Source organism: Pteropus medius, unplaced genomic scaffold (assembly GCF_902729225.1).
Source record: "Pteropus medius unplaced genomic scaffold, Ma_sr-lr_union100, whole genome shotgun sequence".
NCBI lineage: Eukaryota > Metazoa > Chordata > Mammalia > Chiroptera > Pteropodidae > Pteropus > Pteropus medius.
In genome coordinates, this window is record NW_024355205.1 from 1964227 (window position 1) to 1978730 (window position 14504).

A 14504-nucleotide genomic window follows, 5' to 3' on the forward strand; every position below is an offset into this window, starting at 1 on the left:
CAATCTGAGAAGGACATGGGAAAAATCAAGAAGGCTATTCTGACTGTGGAGAAATCCAAATACAATATCATAGCAAGTGCTTATTGTTTAGACCCCAAAATCACACCTAAAATTTAGGTATTAGTAGTTTACCAGTAACATGCATGCAAATGCATGCACGTGTGCACGTGTGTTAGGGACCACTAGAGCTCATTTAACTTCTGACCCTCCTGTCTAGTCTCTTTCTGATTTTCTCCCATCACCCTCCTTTCCTTACAGTGTTAGCACATAGCAGCCCAGTCCTTGTTGGTAGCCTTAGCATCTTTTTTTCCCCTCTGCCTGCCGGCTGGATTTATGTAGTGGTACGAAGGCTTATGAGGGAGGCAGCAAGGAGGAAAGCTTTGACAATTTGTTTCTAAATATCAGAAGGCTGCACTCCACTGCACAGGGATCCTGCATTCCACTCCTATCCCCCCATTTCTTCCTCTTCTATTCTGATTCATCTGTTTTTTTATTCGTTCTCATGCAATCATGAAATAAATTTGAGTGCATTCCTAATTATGGGCCAGGTACTAGGCTTAGTTGCTGAACAAATCATGTGGTATCTGCCCTCCTGAAACATAATCATGCAAAGAAGACAAATATTAAATTAAACAAGTGCATATTTTGTTCTCTCATTAAGGAAAGCACTTTGCAACTCCTGAGCTGCCGCACACAGGAGAAGGTAACCTGTGTTGCCCCAGAAGCTCTGCAGCGGTCCCCAACCTTTTTGACACCAGGGACGAGTGCTCTTATGAGAATCTCATGCCCGATAATCTGAGGTGGAGCTGAGGTGATGATGCTAGCACTGGGCAGTGGCTGCAAATACAGAGGAAGCTTCGCTCACTTGCCCACTGCTCACCTCCTACTGTGTGACCCGGTTCCTAACAGACCACAGACTGGTACTCGTCCATGGCCTGGAGGTTGGGGACCCCTGCTCCACAGGAAGGTTAGAATTACTCTGAAATGTGTGGGATTTTTTTTTTTTTTTTTTTTTTGACAGAGCTTTGGCTGGGGGAGGAGTGGCTTGTTGGGAGCAGGTCTGAGCCTTCGCCTCATTCAGTCTGTGCCTTAGTTTCCCCATAGTCAAACAGCAAGTCTTTTACTTTCCTTACCCCTTAATGTGATTGTAAGCATCAAATGAGTTTAATGTGAAAATACTTTAAGAAACACGGAGCTCCATGGAATGTTGACTATTTTTAATAGATGGTTTACAGGAGTTTGACTAGGCACTGTCTTCAAGGCCTAACTAACTCAGCTCTGCCAGCTCTGAAAAGTCTCTTGTCAACTTTAAGGCCGAAAGTGCATTCTTCTTCTTCTGAGCTTCTGTAACATTTCAGGCACCACTCATTTAGCAGTCATTATTTAGAAGTCTTTCATTTGGTGGCCTTGAACTTTTATTAAACTTAACATGTGGTTTCCCTTTAAAATGCAAGCTTCTTGAGGCCAGAGACTGTCTCGTTCCCTTTTGCACACTCCTGCTTTACCTAGTCCAGTTCCTCAGGCATGTTTTCTCCCTGAAACCAGCCCATCTTTGGGCATGCTGTCATCTTTGTCAGGACCGTACTATCCCTGCTGTGGGGCTACATATTCTTGTCTCTAAGATTCAGCTCAAGCATCCCCTCCTCCAGGAAGCTCTCCCGCTCTCTGACCTTTGCTTTTTTTTTTCTTTCCATGGCACTCTGTTTGTATCCTTTTTACCACATTTGATACATTGATTTAGAGTGACCTGTTTATGTCCCCACACTAGCCTGTGAGTCCTCGAGGAAAGAGATCATGTCTTATTCTCTTTTTCTTTCAGTGCCAAGCATATCCCATTCTCCATGAATATTAGTTGAGTACATGAATGCCTGGCTCAGTGTTAGGATTCCTCTGGTGACAAGTAATAGAATTGTTCCAGCACTAGCTTGCTTAAAGGAGACTTTGTTATAGGATACAGGGGTGAAGCTCAGAATCCAAAGAGGGTAGGGCTGGAATCTGGGACAGGACTAAAGAGACTCTGGACCTTCTTCTTCTCTTTGACCTACTTTGTGTGTCTGCCAAGTCCTTCTCTTTCTGCAGTCTGGATTGCTCTGGAGAAAGACGCCTTCCCCTAAGACCCTAAGCTTATATGGTACAGTACCAGCCACTGGGGACAGTCTCTTGGCCCCAATTCCTGAATTTGTGAGACAGAGGCTATGGTCCAATGTGGGCCTGGTGCTGCCCATGGATCTATCATCTGTAGCCATGGAGATAGACAGCTCATAGAGCAGACACATGGACAGCAGAAACCTCCCTTGTGTCCTTGGCAGTGTAGGGGTGGTGAGGAAGGGACGTTGCCACAGGGTCCACTGTGAACTGGGAGGACACTCTCAAAGCTTTCACTCCATTTAGCAAATCTGTTGACTAGATATGTGCCTTGCAAAGGACCCAGTATGGCAACAGGCATCTTCTGCCTTGAACTAAGTATGAGTGGCTTTTCCTTTATTACTTATTTCTGGATTCTGCCCACCAGTCTGAGAGGGGCACAGCCGGCCCTTTCAGATGAAGGTGGGCAGAGTGGGACTACCCCACTCGCAGCTTTAGTAAACAGTGTCTCCCATGGCCAGGTGTTTCCTTTGTGACCCTTTCATATCAAGTCTAGTCTGTACTTGAAGTCTATGGAATGTCTGCTTTGCCCAGCTCCTTTCCCCAGCCTGGGTTGAGTGGGAAGGCTTGATGGCGAGTGGCTGGCAGCAGCTGTGTTTATTTGCCTTTGATTGCTTGGGAGGGTGTATTGTTCCCTGAGGGTGTCCAGCATCTGGGTCTCTAGACTGAGTTGGGCTCCAGCCAGACTTGGTGGCAGTGAGTGAACCTGGATAAAGTCAGGGTAGGCAGCTGCTAAGGCCAACTGATTTAAAGATCACAGAGTGACACACCTTGACCTGAGGAATGTCCAAGCTGGAGGAAAGGTTGCTGGTCCCCTCCAATACATAGCTAAGAAAAGTGAGCTTCCAGGTGGTAAAGGGGGTTATGCCAGGTCACTGTAGGTGGCTGAACAGCCTCTAGAACTCAGGCATCCTGGCTCCTTGTCTAGAGTGCACTTCACTTCACCAAGCTACTTCCTCTTCCTGAAACACTGTCTCTGAGCCTTAAAATCCCTTCATTTGGACGAAACATTGTCTAGATGTCCCCCAGTTGATGCTTTCTGGCTGGATAATATGGCCTGGTGTCCTCATCTGTAAAATGGGAAGGATGATAGTAATCATAGTCACTCACAGAATTGCGAGGAGGATTAAGTGCAGAAAGACAGAACCCTTAGATCAGTGCTTGGCACAAAACAAGCACTCAGTGACCATTAGGTACTATTGTGTCACAAGTAGCAACAGTTAAAATGTGTGTTCTCCTTAGAGAGGTGGCATTGTGACTTACAGTCTCACTAGAAACAGTTTTAGAGGAGATTGCTTCCTTAGAAGAGGTTTTGAGATGATTAGAGGCACATTACAGGTTCTTTAAGTCACTCATTTGAACTGGGCTTCTTAAACTTTAATGTGCATAGGAATCCCCTGGGGCCCTTGTTAAAATGCAGATTCTGATTTAGTAGCTTGGAGGGCGGGGCCTGGGGTTTGCAGTTCTAACATGCTTCTGATGATGCCAATGCTGTTGGTTCTCAGGGACCGCAGTCTGAGTAGCAAGAACCCAGGGAATGTAGATTTCACCTAGTTCAAGGTTTAACCCTGACTGCTAAAGAAAGAAATTTGTCACAGAGAATGCTACCTTCCTGTGCCATTTTCTCATTTTTAAATGATTAGTTTGACTTCATTTCTAGGCGATGGTAGGGATATTGTTTAAAGTTTATAAAACATTTCGTTAAAACTTGAATCTAATCTCAGTACCGACACATTGATATTTTCTACAAATTGTTCTCTCTCCCCACTGGGTCTCTGGAAGTGGTTTCACTATAACCTAATTACAAGTCAGCTCCTGACCAAGGATAGCTCTTTCTAATTAACCAGACCTCAATTTAATTTGAGGTAGGAATGTGTTAATAAAACTTTATTATTTTCCACCCTCTCTTGCAAAGAGGAATGGGCACTAAGATGGAAGGCAAAGTCATTAGAGAGGACTTCCAGAAAATGTTTTTATTTAAAGAGGATTTACTCAGCTGGCAGGTAGTCCTTCCTCTTACTTCCTGCTTGGGACACATACATAGTGACTGGAACTTCAGCAGCCATCTTGGAACATGAGGCAACCTTGAGGGTGGAAGCCACATGATAAGGATGGTAGGGCAAAAAAACAACTGTGGCCCATTGATGGTGTTACAACTCTTCCCTGCCTAACTTTAGACTTCCTTTACATTAAAAAAAAAATCCCAGTTGTTTCAACCACTGTTTTGGTTTCCTCTTATGTGAATGACGAACCCAGGACTGACACCAGCAGAGCAGATGCTATTTAGCAGGGCAGCCACAGGTTTAAATCTGTGTCTAAAACTATCATTCTTCTGTGTACCTTTGTGGGATTCCCTAGTCATGTAGGGGCAAGTGAATGGGTTGAAAGTCCGAAGCCTGGCATTCTCAGCTTATCTCTGCCATCTCCTAGCTATGTGATCCTGTTCCTTTTATGCCTCAGTCCTCTTACCTGTAAAATGGAGATGACAGACGAAAGTGTCCAGCACAGCGCTGGGGTGCAGAACTTACTCTGCTGGTGTTGAGTGAGGGGGTGTTTCGGGATTATGGTGTGAAGATGCATAGATCAACCAGCAGCAGTGAACAGTGCAAGGTTGAAGCTTAGATATAGGCAGCGATTCGCCGTTCATTGCTTCCACGAGGGTACCCACCTTGGTGTGTCAAGGGCAGCAGAGCATTGCTGCCTCTGTCTTAACCAAAAGGGGTTGGGCTAAGTGGCCCTGTTAACATATTAATGTTTATGCCTGTGGTTTTGTTTGGAGGGTGGGGCGGCACAAGTAGCTTTCAATTATTGGGCCTTGAAAAACCTGCCTCACTGTTTTCCTTCTACCAGCTTGTGAGCTCTAAGCTGAGGCCTGCAAGGTGGCCCAGGCAATATCTCAACATTGCTTTGCTGCTGAAACCCAAATGACTCTACCCCAGCTGCTTGCTCCGAGCCAGCCAAATGGACCAAGTGGTTAACAATTAGTGTTTGCTTTCTCCTTCTGATTGCAACCTACAGTAAGCCATTTGTTGATCAACCACAGCAGAATGGTCCACACCTCTTCTGTTGAATCAGAGACTTTTTTGCTTCAAATTTCTCAAAACCATCCTCCAAACCTGAAGCCATCATTCTTTGTCCATCTCTCCTCTTTTCCACCTCAAATAATTATGTTCGGCACCCTACCACTTTCACTCAGGCAAATCCAGCTGGCTTCTGGAAGGCAAAACCCATGTCTTCACGATGAACTGAAATGATCGAGAGGCACGTTTCTCTCCTGGCATGGAGGTGGTGGGCAGAGTCCTGAAATAGGACTGCTCACCGGGAACCTCTCACTGTTTGACCCTGTGAGACTCCATTTTTCCGACAAGCTGCTAAATGGTCTGAAAAATGCCTGCATTTCCTCATTGTGGTCTGTTCCTAGATTTTTTAATTCGATAAGATTGAAACAAGGTTTTTCCTAGTAGATGTGTTACGCACAGGTAAGTGTGCTTGTTCAGTAAGACTAAATGCAACCAGCACTGTCTGTACTTTCAATTCTTCCTTTAAAAAAAAAAATTGTATCTAAAATTTTTAATGGAAAAGGGATAAATGTGTGAGGATACGAGGCAACCAGGACAAGAGGGTATGCAAACAACAGTGACTCTCCACACCCCAGCTCCAAGTTCCCTTCCTCAGAAGCACTTAAATGTGAGCATGGCATTGCAAGTACTTTTCTAAGAAGAATGAAGGGACAGAATAGGGGTTTCTCCTGCCTGCTTTGAGGCTGTTGTGACCATGTCAGTGAGAGAGGATTGTGGAAAACCCAACATAGTTAAATTATAACAAGGGGCTCTTGTTGCCACGGTTGGATGGGTGTTGAGCAGTGGGGTGAGGTTGGGACTGGTGCAGGTGACAGTTGAATTTTAATGCTGGCTTGAAAAAGTGTCCCCACCACCCCAGCAATGGGGTGACACATAGTGTGAATAAGGCCAGCCTCTTGCCAGGTGATATTTTTTCTATTTTAACTGCAGGATCTTGTGTGTTAGTTCACTAGAGCTTTTGTGAGGTTGCCAAGGACTTCGGGGTGGCTCAGGTGCCGGGCAGAAAGGCCCAGAAGTGCTCTCACACGTGCGCTGCCCTAGCTGGCACAGCTGGGCAGGCCCACAGGGTTGCTGGGAACCAGGCCTCTACCCTGATCCAGTCTATGGGGGGAACTTTCTGAGATAATCAGCCATGTGTAAAGTGTTTGTACGTGCATAGCGGAAGAGATGGGCTTGCCCTCTTTTGGGTGTGAGGTGGGGACTCTGAAATCACAGGCCTTGTAAAGACATAGCCTCTCATGGACACCCGAGAACCCCTCTGGACAAGGTGTCAATGCCAATAGACTGAATTTTTTTTCCTTCCTGTCCACCATTTTGTCTCTTGTTTTTTTTTATTAAAGAAACAACAACAGCAGTAATATCACCATGCAGGAACTCTTGAACCATGGAACCTCGAAGGTCACATGAGATACAGTCTCAATCTATTATGAAGGGGAAAGAGAAATGGGTGTCTGGAATTCCAGCCCTGTATAGAATCCATCTTAACTGGTTGTCAAGCCTGGAAAAAGAGTCAGTTCGATTCTGTTTTCGTGGTTTACTCTTCCTGTCTCTTCTGCAAACATTCATTGGTTTATTGACGAGGGCCCTTTGCCATGACCTGGGGTTTTGCCCCACGAGAATATTGGATGATCATGGCTTCCTATTATGAAATGAGAGCATTTTTTGATTAATAGCATATAAAGTGCAGAACACTTTTTTTTTTTACCTACCAAAAGTAGTATCTAGGAAAGGGACTGGCTGCGTGCCCACGATTGATTGTCAGTTCTTCCTTTCTGGCATTAGGCAGCATGCTCTTCTCTTCCTGCCTTTGCTGCAGCTCTAGGTGGGCCCCATGTAGTACAAGTGCCTCCTTTGACATTATTTCCCTCGCAGGAAGACATAAATATTGGCCACCTGTCTCCAGGTTGTGGGAGTTGCCCCCTGGGGGGACACTCAGCCTGCACTCAGCACAGACTGGCAGTGCATGGAGGGGAAAGAGGAGCTGGGAGAGGGACACAGCTGCTCCTAACCTGGAAGCTTGGTGAGAGTTGAGTCTCTTTCCTGATCTGAGGTTCTCAGTGTCAGAAGAGGATGTTATCACTTAAGTCAGGCAACTGGGATAATTAGATGGAAGCTGAGAATGTGAACTCAAGAAAGTGGAGGCCGAGCCGGGAGATGAAGAATGTTGCTTTAGAGTCAAACAGACAGACCTGAGTTTGGAAGCCACAAGTGCTGTAAAGATTAAATAAAATCGTGCATGAGAATGGCATAGCATGGTGCCAGGTGTGTAGCGAGTGTTTAACATTTGGGCTGCTAGTGGTAGTATTGACAGAAATCAAATGCCTAGAGAGCCAGAGTTAGAAATCAGAGGTGCCACACGTCAGGTACCACAGGGCACAACCATTTGCACATACTATTTGGCTCTTCTGTGTGCATGAGTACTCTTGTTCCTCATTAGAGTTCTGGGGTCCCCTAAGTGAGTCCTCTCTTGGACTCTGTTCAGTGAGGCTTAGTCCCTGAAGCCCCTCGTCAGCCCTGGTTGTCCCTGAGGAGATCATTACAGCACAGCCACATCACAGCCCTTTTGCAGGGCTCCAGGGCCACACACCTCACAGGGGCCTGCTCCTTGACCCCTGAGCAGGAAGACATGGCCGGGGTGGGTCACACTGGCATGGAGGGTGGCACACTGGAGATTGGGATTTTGTCGTTTGGACGGGGGGCTGCTGCAGACATCAGGCAGGAGAGTGGTGCGATCAAGTCCGTGTTTGGATAGAGGACTCTGGCAGCAGGATTGGACTGGTGAAAGCACAGGCAAGGACACCATGATTGCAGCCATCCAGGAAGGAAAGGAGGACCTTAGTGACCGAGAAACAGAATAGCTTTGAGAACTAATCTGGATGATCTGCTGGAAGTGAGGAGGAAGGGGTGACTTCTAGGTAGTGCCATTCTCTGAAAAATTCCCTTTAAGAGAGGAGGAACAGGATAAGGCAAAGGGCGGGGTTTGAAAATATGGAAACAATAGTCTAGGACATACTGAATTTGAAATGCCTGTGAGGGACACATGTGAAGCATTAAGAGATAGCATTTAGTAAGGCCTAACTGTATGTTAGACACTGTGCTAAATTCTTTACACATGTTATTTTATTTAATCCTAACAGTGCTATAAAATATGTGCCATTATTCCCATTTTACAGATGAGGAAGTTGAGGCACAGTGAGATTAAGTAACTTGACTGAAGTTACACAGCTAATAAGTGGAGAAGGTACAATTAGACCCAAGGGCATGTGGGCTCAGCACCATATCCTCTTAACGTCTATACTACGCTGCTGCTTTGTGACATTTGGATACCTGGATCAGGAGCTCAGGGAAGATCAGAGATATAGCTGTAGCTATGGAGCCATCTGAGGCCAGGGAAGCTCTTGGGACGTGTTAAGAGCTAGCCAGGGAGCGTTTCGGCATCAAACTTGTCCATTGGATTAATAATAGGGTATAAATAACCAAATGAGTTGTGGTAGAAGATAACAGGCTATGTCTTAAGCATCACTACTCAAGGTCCACAAGCCCTTCCAGGATGATTTGCCCAGAAGAAGGGGGAGGCAGGACCATGTAGAGTAATCTGCTTGACTATAGCTTTAGAACAAGCCCCCACGAAGATGCATGGGAGAGGGCAGGACCCAGTGCCAACCAGACCTCCAGGAGACCAGCCCAAGGCAGGGAGAGGTGGCAGGTACATGACCTGCAGGTGGTCTGACGGAGAGGAATCCAACTGTTCTCTGAGAGACTGCCCTGGTAGGACTCATCTATGGCTTACTCTTTCCTAAGGAGTAAGTTTCGTGTTTTAAAAATTCAGAGAAACCCAAATCTTAGAAAGCGGATAGAGGACATTTAATTCAATGCCCTCACTTTCTACATAAGTACATTGAGGCCCAGATAAATTACGTGACTTGGCCAAAATTGTTGTGGCTGTGTCGCCACTTCTCTGTCATAGGCAACAGATCTGAGCATGGACACAGCAAGTGCCTTGACCTACTGAGCATGTGGAGCCACAATCTTCATTTACTTTGGAAAGGGCTCCCTCCTACGCTGGTGGCCAGTTTCCTTCCCTCTTGCAAGGCAGAGCCCTTTAAAGGTTCTCCCAAAGCTTGCTTTCTAGCCCTGTTTTCCCCTGGATAATTGCAGTGACATTCTGAAGATTAGATTAAGTCAGAGAGCTCTGGAGGTGAGGAGAGCGCAGAATGAGGGAGAAGCTCTAAGCCTGAAATATGAAATCCTTTCTGTAAACCACTTGCTCTCTCTGCTGTGACCACTCCTGTCCCGGTGGCCCTCGGCTTGCACAGGTGAGAGTTTGCACAGACGCTCTGCTGCGATGCTGCAAGAGGCTTGCTTCCAAAGAGGGCTCTGCTGCTGCTGCTCAGCAAAGCAATGTGCAGTGCGTGTGTTCACTCCACTTTTACGAGGCTAGAGATTCCCAGGCAAAAGAAAAGCGATTCCCCTTGGATTGTCCTCCCAAGCCCTCGCTGTTCAGAAGCTTGATTCCTGGACCAGTGGCCCTGGGAGCTAGTTGGAAATGCGAGCTCTCAGTCCCCACCCAGACCTACTGATTCAGCATCTGCACTTCTACAACAAGGTTCCCGGGTGATTCCTGGTGATGGTGCAGGAGGGCGGCACTGTGCTAGCTTCTTCTTTTCCAGAGCCACCTTTTTATGTTGCTGGACCAAGGATATATATATATTATCCAGCAATTTTCACCCAACCAAAATATAGCCAGCAAGCACTGCCGCCCCTCTTGTTCTCCTATAAACCCTTCACAAAGACAAGTGAGGATCAGAAGGTTAAGCAATAAACCTCTTTGCTTTACATGACAAATACTCAGGCCAGACATCAGTACTCAAACAGCAAAGTAGTCTGAGGCTCTTGCTTCTGGGCGGTGACACCCCAAAGGTCCCCAAGGCATTGCCGCAGTGTAAGGATGTCTGATATCTGATACCACCCAGATGACTCTGAGCGAGTACCAAGTTAATTCACATTCGTCATTCCCAGATTATTAAAGGACAGACAGTTGGACAATACATTTTAGATATTCTTACAAAAATATTGAGAAGAAAAAAAGTCCTAGCACAAAAATGTTATCTAGAAAGTTAATTTGTGTGCAACAATCCTTCCTTCCCCTAATCATACCAGCTACGCGAGGTTGTCCTGTATCTCCATAACTCTTGGGATTTCGTTGATGAGCTGACCTACCCCTTTCCCCAACCCCCTTCCCTAGCCAAATTAAGTATTTTTGGTGGTTCCTGCTGGTGGTTGATAAAACACACAGGAGGCAACGAAGTGATTTTTTTAGACTTTTTTTTTTTTGGTTGTTTTTAAAGAAACTGCATACATCATCAGAGACAAACAATAATTTAAATACCATGCAGTTTCTGTATGTACAAAACCTAGGCCATAGAGATCCAGTTTAATTTGTATCCTATTTACATTGTCTTCCTCATACAGCCATCATCTGTTAAATTAGAACACGGGAGAGCGCTCCTATACAAAGACAAACTATGTACAGACACCCGGGAAGCAACTGGAAAAAGCAACTGGTCTGGGGATTAACAGACAAATGAAGAAAAAGTCATTTTAGGTGACCTTCGCACACTGGCTGTGCACAGGGAGAACCAGAAACTCCATTCATCGAAGTACACACCACGATTTTCATTCGGCAAATATAAATACACATTCATAAGTGGGAGAAAAATAAACTCAGACATTTTCACCACATCAACCGTCACGTCGTTTGGTTTCTCTAATCTGACATAAAGGCTACAGTTTTAAAAGTTTTCCAGGGCTTTGAGGGCTTTTGGCGGGGGAACAGATCAGCAATTTCGAAAGAGCACGTAGGCTGATGGATGGCAGTCTCTTCTGTCATGGATGCAGTAGGGGAGGTCGGGGCAATGTCTGATTTTGCGTGGGAAACATTTCAGTCTAAGAAATTTCACATTTTTTTTTTCTTTCATGCTAATCCAAATGACAAAAGGCTCAACTGGGAATTTATACACACAAAATAAACCTTTACTTGAAAACTGCAGCTTTTGCAGAAAAGGGACACATTGTCAACCAGCTAGCCCAACTCTCTATTTTGTTCCCCTAATTAATGTCAAATTGTCATCTTGGAAAGTAACACATATCTTTCAATTGCTATAACTGTGGCAAAAAAAAAAAAAAAAAAAGAATTTGGATGGATTTCTATAAAGACCTCAAGATTTCAAGAGAGGAAAGAGACAGTAGAGGGACCATCCTGTGGTCCACTGAAGTTGCTGAGCCACTTACAATGGGCTTGAAATCACCCACCTCCATGGTGGGTGAGCTTTCAGTGGCATAGAAGGTATACTAACTCCTGCAAGTGACTTCTGGAAAAGGGCGCTCTGCAGGAAGAGAAGTGGAAAATGTTTTCAGTTTCTTCCATGCACAAAGTGGACAGCAACAATAGGGCACTTTGGGCAGAAAACCTGGACTGCTGGCTGGCTGCAGGGAAATTGATTTGGGCCTTATGTCCCCAGGAATGTAAAAGGCCCAAGAACCAAGGCCAGCAGAGAAGCCACTGGCCCTGGTGGGAGGAGTCTAGGTCCTGGGTTGAATTCCCCTAGGACTTGCTCCTGGGATAGGGGAAGGCCCGACCATCCTGCCAGGGCAGTGCGAGCCGCCTGAAACACAGCTGTGAGTTAGGGGAAGCTCAGATTCAACTCCTGGCAAGGCAGCCACCTCTACCTGGAACATGTGCCCGCCACAGAGAAGTTGAATGAAAGAGCCCTACATCTTTCGTCATATCATTTTGCACATTCAAACGTCAGTAAGCCTTGCGAGAAGACAGTGTTTACAGCCACACTAAAATCCTGGCCACATCTTCCCTGAACATTACCTCTACCCACGGCAGTAACTACTCAGATTCAACATTCAAAGAAAAAGGGATCTGGTGATGGCATTCTCCTGGGACTGGGCAGTGGCATGCTCGCTCCAGGTGGTGCGAGGAAAGCATATGACAGCTTTGCAACAGCTGGTGGGCACGGCCTAAAGAACCGCCCTGAGCTCCCCACACAGTACGCACAGCAACTTGGCTCATGCCGGCCACGGGAGCCATTAGTGCCCGCAGAAAAGTAATCGGCCTCACTGATGGGTGTCTATCCCAAGAGTAACTTGCTTCCCACACAGTTTGGGGTGGGGACTGGTTAACTCTTTTTCGTGAAGGCCAAGCTGGCATCTTTGTAGATGCTGGGCATGTGCGGCGGAGAGGGAACCATCACCTGGAGACACTGTGGTAACTATGAGACCACTACAGAAGGCCAGGCAGAGCTTTGTGACAGCACTGCACCAGCTCTGTCATGGAGGAAGACAAAAGAAGCCACAGTGGGCCTCACGAGTCCAGTTGTTAGGGTTTAGGACTCGTTCTTCCTCTCACTGCACATGCCACTCTTGGGATCCCTATGTCAACAGAGCACTGCTTTCCTGTGGTCTCAGGTCAGCAGGATAGTTAGATACATCTTCAATCACCCTCACCAGCATCATGAGGGCAAGGAAGGGTTCTCTGGACAAATAGGAGTGGGAAGGTACAGCACAAGGCAGACATGACTGGTGTTTGCATGATTCTACCATATGCTGAACCCTGGGGCTTTTCCATAGAAACTCTTCAGTGCAAAGAAGGGAGACCAGAAGGCCATCAAACGGTTCTAGAGTACTAGTCCATCAGTGAATGGAAGGCCAGTCTTTTAGGGATGGTTTCTGGCCTGCATGCATTGGTCCTATACTCAGAGCCCATTAACTTCCAAGCTATATAGTTATAGTTATTGGCCCTGGGGCACACAGAGAAAATGAAAACCATCAGCTAAGCAGAGTTTCTTACCCCAGCCTTTATGCCCTCAATAGGTCCTTATGCTCATATGCATACCATAGGCTACCTTAGCAATAGCTGTTTGTCTGCATAAGATCACCTGTGACATTGGGCTTTTTAATGCAAAGGGTAAATTCATTTGAACTGAGCAGATGACAACTTTCCCCTTCTAAACCCAAGCTTCCTGGAAGGCAGCTCAGCTCAGACCGAGGGGACAGGATGGATGCTCAGTGCCAGCCTTCCAGGCCTGGAACACACACACTTTTAGGACCAACAGTCAACCACAGACTCTCCCAGACAAAAGGCTCCTTCTCTTTTGTTCACTGCATGGAGGGTGGCTGGAGGGAGAGAAAGGATGGGGCAACTGAGAACAGTGCTCCCTGTCAGTATCCTTCTCCTAAGGGGACTCCACACCAGCTGCCATGCTTGGAGCCAGTGTGTTTGGCCAATTCTAGAAGCCCAGATCATTTGCTTTGCCCAGTCAGTCATTCCCCGGCCAAACCCACCTCCTCAGCTTTCTTTGGACTTAGGTGACAGACACTTTCGAGGAAGAAGTTCACTGGAACCTAAATCGATGTGGTGCCTGTGGGCCTGGCCAGAGAGGACCAGGGCTGCTCTGAGTGCCAGAAAGTCTTCTGTGAGGCCCTGCCAGTGCACTGGGCCCTGCCTGGGACGAGTCCAGTTTGATATCAGCGGTAGTGCCAGCAGCTCTGACCACAGAGCAGTAACCATCGCGTTTTCGCAAATAAAATCCTGATTGTTTCCTTTTATTTTTCTTCTTCTTCTTTTTAAAAAAGGCAGTTCAGAAGATTTACATCGTAATGGGGAAGTGAATAAATACCAGCACTTATGGTTCTTATAAATTTATGTTTTGAAGACAGCATAGCACTCAAGAGGAATTCGACTGTTAAGGTCGGTGAAACCTAGGAAAACAAATCATTAAATCAAGACAAGCAGCTGCCAAAGGTGTCAGCTTCCACAGCCCAAGCTTTCTATCCTCAGTATCCTTGTTTCTGACTGCGAGAGGGAGGTTTAAATCTCCAACCAGGGGCATATCCCCACAGAACTCCTCAAATACCTGAGGCCTTTAGAATTCACCTTCAGTTTTGGAATAGTTTAACCTGAGGCTCCTGGGGGACCCACTCGGATGCCCCAGGTGCCCTCAGCCTGGGCTCAGCATCGAGGTGGAGAATCCAACCTTGTGTCTCCGAGTCCAGGCTGTTTCTTTCTCTAAATGTGCACCAAAGGAGAGTGTCCTATGAATTATCAATGGCTCTGTCACTGACTAGCCATGTGATCTTATATAAGCTCCTTAAATGTCTCCATGCTTTAGTTTCCCCCAATACCATCACAAAAAACCATCTCTAAGAATGACACGTAATCCTAGAAGTGAACCCCTCTCAGAAGCACCAGGTGGATTTGGTGTGTTTTGG

The 14504-nt window shown here is 46.3% G+C and overlaps 1 protein-coding gene across 7 annotated transcripts in view; it reads right to left on the reverse strand.

The window, feature by feature from the left end:
- Positions 1-10533: 10533 nt before the first annotated feature.
- Positions 10534-14504, reverse strand: part of LOC120598872 (phosphatase and actin regulator 1) — a 288350-nt gene continuing 284379 nt past the window's right edge. For all 7 annotated transcript variants that reach the window (XM_039857954.1, XM_039857953.1, XM_039857948.1 and 4 more), the window contains one exon: positions 10534-13994. In XM_039857954.1, the coding sequence (XP_039713888.1) occupies positions 13979-13994 (16 nt within the window). In that variant the 3' untranslated portion in view covers positions 10534-13978. The remainder of the gene's footprint in view (positions 13995-14504) is intronic.